Source organism: Cucurbita pepo, chromosome LG14 (assembly GCF_002806865.2).
Source record: "Cucurbita pepo subsp. pepo cultivar mu-cu-16 chromosome LG14, ASM280686v2, whole genome shotgun sequence".
Taxonomy (NCBI): domain Eukaryota; kingdom Viridiplantae; phylum Streptophyta; class Magnoliopsida; order Cucurbitales; family Cucurbitaceae; genus Cucurbita; species Cucurbita pepo.
In genome coordinates, this window is record NC_036651.1 from 6,887,027 (window position 1) to 6,893,564 (window position 6,538).

Genomic DNA, 6,538 nt, shown 5'->3' on the forward strand with positions numbered 1-6,538 from the left:
CAAACACAGTAAAGGTTCTTCAATCAATTCATTCTTTCACTGTTCCGGATAATTCATCTTGAGTTGACGATTGACTTATTAATTACCTAGGCCCTAAATACCTCGATTTGATCCCAAAAAATAGGGAGAGGATAGAATTAATTAATAAATGGTCTTTACAGAATCAAGAGTGAACGAAGTAGTAGTCTTTGTCTTTCTTTTGTCTCCCTTTATTCTTTCACTGTTCCGTCTCATTCATCAATAGTCTTTCCTTCCAGTGAACGAGAATGAATAAGGAGTCTTTCCTCTTGACTTCCAGTTCACTCTCATGAATCGATAGTCTTTCCTTCCTGTTCCAGAGCTTGACCTTCTCTTCTGATAGTTTACGAGGTTCAGTAGTGATTGAGAATGCATCTTTCTTGTCTTGCTTTTGTCTCCCTTCATTCAAACACCGTAAAGTCTCATTAACGAGGAGTAGCGTCTCCCTTCTCTTTCCCTTCTTTCTTTCTTTCACTGTCAAGTCGTCTTAAATTCTTCTTTCGTTTCGTCTTTCCTTTCAACACTTTCAGGTTCAGTAGTGATTGAGTTTACCTCGTTCAATCAGTCTCAGTCTCATTCATCTTTCTTGTCTTGCTTGAGTCTTTCTTCTTCTTTCAATTCTCTTGTAAAGCTGCGTCTTCATTTTCTCTCATGTTTTTGTTCCGGTTTCACTATCTCTTTTCTTTCACGAGTGGGTGTTTGTTTGGTCAGGTAATAAAGTCTAAGGTTCTGGTTTTCGGGTCAGTCGCTTCTCTTCCGTTCTTTTTCTTCCTCTTTTCTGACTCTCNGTCTCCCTTCTCTTTCCCTTCTTTCTTTCTTTCACTGTCAAGTCGTCTTAAATTCTTCTTTCGTTTCGTCTTTCCTTTCAACACTTTCAGGTTCAGTAGTGATTGAGTTTACCTCGTTCAATCAGTCTCAGTCTCATTCATCTTTCTTGTCTTGCTTGAGTCTTTCTTCTTCTTTCAATTCTCTTGTAAAGCTGCGTCTTCATTTTCTCTCATGTTTTTGTTCCGGTTTCACTATCTCTTTTCTTTCACGAGTGGGTGTTTGTTTGGTCAGGTAATAAAGTCTAAGGTTCTGGTTTTCGGGTCAGTCGCTTCTCTTCCGTTCTTTTTCTTCCTCTTTTCTGACTCTCATCTTTCTTGTACTCTATTCGTTCCTTGAAGGTCCACAACAGGTAACATAAATTAAATGAACAAGTTGCTTTTGTATGAGAGTGAGGGCCGGAGCTCGTATGGATACATTACTTCATTGTTCTATGTTCTATGAGGCCTTGCACTAAGCACATACTCTCCGAGGGTCGCGAAGTGTAAAGATCCGGTCTTTGCCAACCGTCGTAAGAACAACAAAATCGATTGTGTCTTCGACACTATAACTATAGGCGGGACCAGTTGTAGGATGATCGCCGAGTGGCGTTCTGCTCGATTAGGCGAATGCGAGTGAGGGATAAGCTTTACCCGTTCGCTAGGAGGGAAACTCGGGAAGAGTGAAGGCAGAAATAGATGGTTCAAACCCCTTTGGAAACTATTAGTCAAGCGTCCCATATATATTGAGGGACTCCATATCATTCATTATTAAAGCGACAAGGTAACCTTAAATCGATAAACGGGAATGCGTTTCCTAATAATAATGAGCAATGCTGGTAACAGCAAATGGTTACTAACCCCTCATCAAAGAGTATGGCATATCCGACGAGACGGCAAGACGCTTGGACAAGTAACGCGATGAACCGTACCTGTATCTCTAGGCGCTATTCTGTCTTATTATGTATGTGGATCATGTCTTCCTTTTCGGGTTCCAAACCTCCCCCTTCTCTAATAGGGTAAAGTCAAGACCCACGCCTAGGGATATACAAGCGCCATTCTTCAGATGGATTCGCTGTTCAATAGTGATTGTAGCCGGGATAAGCAGGCACGAACTTCTGTATAGCGCCCTAGTTTGTTAGTACAAGTAGCTAAGAGGGCTGGGAAGTACGACTTGCGTCAAACTTGTGAAAGAATACTTGCAGCGCACCTGCTGAACAAGGCTCCTTGAAAGTCTTTCGGGGATTACCAGTTCCGGACCCACCATTGTACTTCTAGGGGAGGGTATAAGATAGCGGAAGGCCACGGCGTGAGTGTTCTGCACAATACGGTCGGGTATGCCACCAGCATAAATGAGGCACACAAGAAAGACTGGCGCGATCTCGATTTAATGCCAGCCTGGAAGTGATTCGCTAAGTCGGGTAGCGGCCGCCTATTGTAGAATCGTCATAACCTTGCTTTACTATCATGTGTGTAAAGATTGACTGTTATAGGCATACTTTCAACCGTTTGGCAAGTCAAGGGACCCTGAAATCCGCTACTTAGCTATAAGGTTCCAGGGTCATGCAGAACAGACACTAACCGTCCGAACATTACTTGACACTCCGAGGGTCGCGAAGTGTAAAGATCCGGTCTTTGCCAACTGTTGTAAGAACAACAAAATCGATTGTGTCTTCGACACTATGACTATAGGCGGGACCAGTTGTAGGATGATCACCGAGTGACGTTCTGCTCGATTAGGCGAATGCGAGTGAGGGATAAGCTTTACCCGTTCGCTAGGAGGGAAACTCGGGAAGAGTGAAGGCAGAAATAGATGGTTCAAACCCCTTTGGAAACTATTAGTCAAGCGTCCCATATATATTGAGGGACTCCATATCATTCATTATTAAAGTGACAAGGTAACCTTCAATCGATAAACGGGAATGCGTTTCCTAATAATAATGAGCAATGCTGGTAACAGCAAATGGTTACTAACCCCTCATCAAAGAGTATGGCATATCCGACGAGACGGCAAGACGCTTGGACAAGTAACGCGATGAACCGTACCTGTATCTCTAGGCGCTATTCTGTCTTATTATGTATGTGGATCATGTCTTCCTTTTCGGGTTCCAAACCTCCCCCTTCTCTAATAGGGTAAAGTCAAGACCCACGCCTAGGGATATACAAGCGCCATTCTTCAGATGGATTCGCTGTTCAATAGTGATTGTAGCCGGGATAAGCAGGCACGAACTTCTGTATAGCGCCCTAGTTTGTTAGTACAAGTAGCTAAGAGGGCTGGGAAGTACGACTTGCGTCAAACTTGTGAAAGAATACTTGCAGCGCACCTGCTGAACAAGGCTCCTTGAAAGTCTTTCGGGGATTACCAGTTCCGGACCCACCATTGTACTTCTAGGGGAGGGTATAAGATAGCGGAAGGCCACGGCGTGAGTGTTCTGCACAATACGGTCGGGTATGCCACCAGCATAAATGAGGCACACAAGAAAGACTGGCGCGATCTCGATTTAATGCCAGCCTGGAAGTGATTCGCTAAGTCGGGTAGCGGCCGCCTATTGTAGAATCGTCATAACCTGGCTTTACTATCATGTGTGTAAAGATTGACTGTTATAGGCATACTTTCAACCGTTTGGCAAGTCAAGGGACCCTGAAATCCGCTCCTTAGCTATAAGGTTCCAGAGTCATGCAGAACAGACACTAACCGTCCGAACATTACTTGACTATTAATTAATTGGACCTTCAACCTTTCACCTTTCATAGATCTGGGAAAGAAAGGCTGTTTTGGTTTGGGAAGTGACGTTGAGACTGGGCACGTGCGAGAAGTAATAAAGAAAGCAAAGGGAAGAGGAGTTAGAGCAGGGAACAATGGGCATCCCCACCTGGAAAACAAAGAGTAGAGTCAGAAGGACCTGACGCAACTCTACTACCGGCTTTCCTACCAAAAAGCTAACCCAACCGAAGGAAATTACATAAGGTCTCTGGGCTATAAAGAATCTCATTCCTTCCTACCTTTCTTCCCCTGTTTCCGAGATCGATATAGCCCTCTCGAAACCTAGCTGTTAGAGTTGCATTTCCGGGCTAATATTCTACTTAATCCCCGAATGGGTACTTTCACCCTTCTCCCTCCTGCAAGGTATAGAACAACTAAGGTGTGGGCCCTCCTCGCTTGCTTTGGTTCTGCTTCCGTGGTGACCAAGAAGCAAGAGCTTGAGCTCAACCAGCCATTGATAATCACTTTTGTTTGTGGTTCCCAATCGGGAGATTCCGGTCCGGTGTAGGGGACACCTTCTTCATGATCTAGGGGTACAATGTAGCCTGCGCTAAGCAAGGAGAGCTCCTCTTTGGTTCCATCTGTCCACATTCTTCCTTTACAGAGGGAAATTCGGGCTTGATTGTTCTGTGTAGTCGATTCGCTCCCTCTATAAACAGAGTCAATGAGCTCGGGAAGAGAAGTAGAGCCCTCGGTCAACCAAGAGAGGTCCAGCCCTTCCTTCTCATTCATCATTCAATTCGTTGCGTTCTTCTTTCGAGCGGATCCGTCAGCTTACAGCCAACCAACCAATCCTGTTGATCCTGACCTACAAAGGGAATGAGGTAAGAATCAATCAAATGAAAGAGGAAATAGAAAACGGAATTGAGAAGAAAGAACGTCATTCCTATCTTCCGAAGCAGCTTTACCGAGTTGGAGAGGTTCAGTAGTTAGGTTTCATTCATCTTTCGTCTTTCTCCTTTATTAGTGTATTCAGGATCATGAATGTTGAATTAGATTCTTCAATCAATTCATTCATTGACTCGACTCCCTTATTCTTTCACTGTAAAGTCTCATTCTTAGTCTCCCTTCTTTCTTGAACTGTAAACTCTCTTTCTCTCATTAATGTTTCTTCTTTCCTTCCTTAATGCAATAACAGATGGTAATATTGGTTCAGCAGTGAGACCCTACGGGCGAATGAGCGAAGCAGTGAGACCAAGAGGGAGAGGAGTGATGGATCATGAATCTTGCTTTCGGCTTGACTTCCTGTTCAGGTTCCGGTTCAGTAGTTCCATCTGGTTCAGTAGTGATTGATAATTCATCTTTGTTACAGTCGAGGAAAAGAGTGAAATGAAAGACAAAATAGGGTACAGAGCGAAGCAATGAGACCATAAAATAGCTTGACCTCGTTCAATCAGTCCAGGAGAGGCTACAGCACAGGTAGGTAAGGGTGAAGTCATCATAAGTGGTTGATTGGGTTCAGGCAAATTCATCGTTTTTCGCTCGTCTTTCATGCGTGCCTGTATGATAAGTTATTAGTTCGTCTTATAGAATGGAAGACGGAATGAGATTTGCGTCTTATTGTAGGTCGGTCATCCGTTCAATCTGGAATTCCATNTGTTCAATCTGGAATTCAATCTCTCCTTTGGTTTCTGGTACTTGTTTGATTTGAGTTCCTTTCCTTTGTTCAAATCAATATCTATGTCAGGCTTCCCTTCCCGGTTGTCCTGTCCTGTTCAATCTGTTGTTCTTCTCTGTCCAATCAAATATCCCGGTCGAGCTGGGTTGGCTGGTACATCAATCGGCATATTGCTTGTTTGGTACACATATCTTTCAATGTCAATCAAGTTCTCTAATTCATTCCCCTTGCCTTTTGAGCTGAGTTGAGGAAAAGGTTCATCATTTCTATTTTCTGAGCTTTACAAGCTTTAAGAGAGAATAGGGAGTCAGTAAGGGAAGAGGCTATAAGTAGGCCGTTTGCTATTGCTAGTTGGGCTGCTCGCCTTTATCCAGCTTGGCTTCGCTGTTGCTCATGACTTGTATTGTAGTCGGCCTAAAAAGTAGTATTCCTACCATAAAAGAATGTCGATTATCTAGTGTGTTAGTTAAGTTTCGCCAGAAGCAAGCAAGACGAGTTCGCCCCTATCTCTAAAGTTCGTAGACAAGGCTCGTTCCGTACTTGACTTAGGAGCTGGTGTAGTACTCGCCCCTATCTCTAAAGGGGCTTATGCACTCTACTCGCTGTCGTATAAAAAAGCGTTAGAACGAGCGAGGGAAGCCTTTCAATTTCGGGGCTTCCCCCCTTTTCCCTTATCCCTCACCCTACCCTTTCATTTCTGCTTAAGCTTCCCCGGTTTTGGGGATTAATTGATTGGATACCCGAGAACCATAATCTTTCCTAGGAACTGCTTCTACGACGATAGATAGGGGTCAGGTTTGTTTGGCATCTATGCCCCCTGCCCTCCAAACAGTATGGGAGCCTTTCAGCTCGTACTGCTCACACTCCTAGATCTTCACGGCACCTCCTCCACCATAGCGAGGCCTACTTCCACTTCCAAATTCGCTTTCAACAACACCACGAAAAAAGTCAACTATGGTAGCCCACTGATCTGATCATAGGTTCAATCCAATCCCTTGGCCTCTCGGAAGCGAGAAAAAAGCGAGCAGCAAGCCCTTTACTACCCTTATTATAATAAGAAGGTCAGCTTCATAGCTCCAACCTATACAAGGGGCAAGCCAAACCCTGTTGAAGGAAGGGCTGAATGAATAGCCTTATCTTATTATTAGAGAAAGGGGAGCTTATTATAAGACTAACAAGGTTTGGAACCCTATACTCCCCAACAACAACAACAAGGGTGCTTGCTGGCATCAAAGCCCTTCATTATTATTAGTTAGTAAGAGATGGGGCGGAGGGCGCACAACCCCTGATCTGCTCCTTTCTTTCCTGAGTGTTGTGTTTCCCACTAAGCTCTTC

General features: G+C 44.1%; 1 protein-coding gene across 1 annotated transcript in view; it reads right to left on the reverse strand.

Annotated features, from left to right (window-relative positions):
* Positions 1–5,520: 5,520 nt before the first annotated feature.
* Positions 5,521–6,538, reverse strand: part of LOC111810906 (cytochrome c oxidase subunit 2) — a 4,627-nt gene continuing 3,609 nt past the window's right edge. The window contains exon 2 of the mRNA XM_023697742.1: positions 5,521–5,987. Within this exon, the coding sequence (XP_023553510.1) occupies positions 5,905–5,987 (83 nt within the window). The 3' untranslated portion in view covers positions 5,521–5,904. The remainder of the gene's footprint in view (positions 5,988–6,538) is intronic.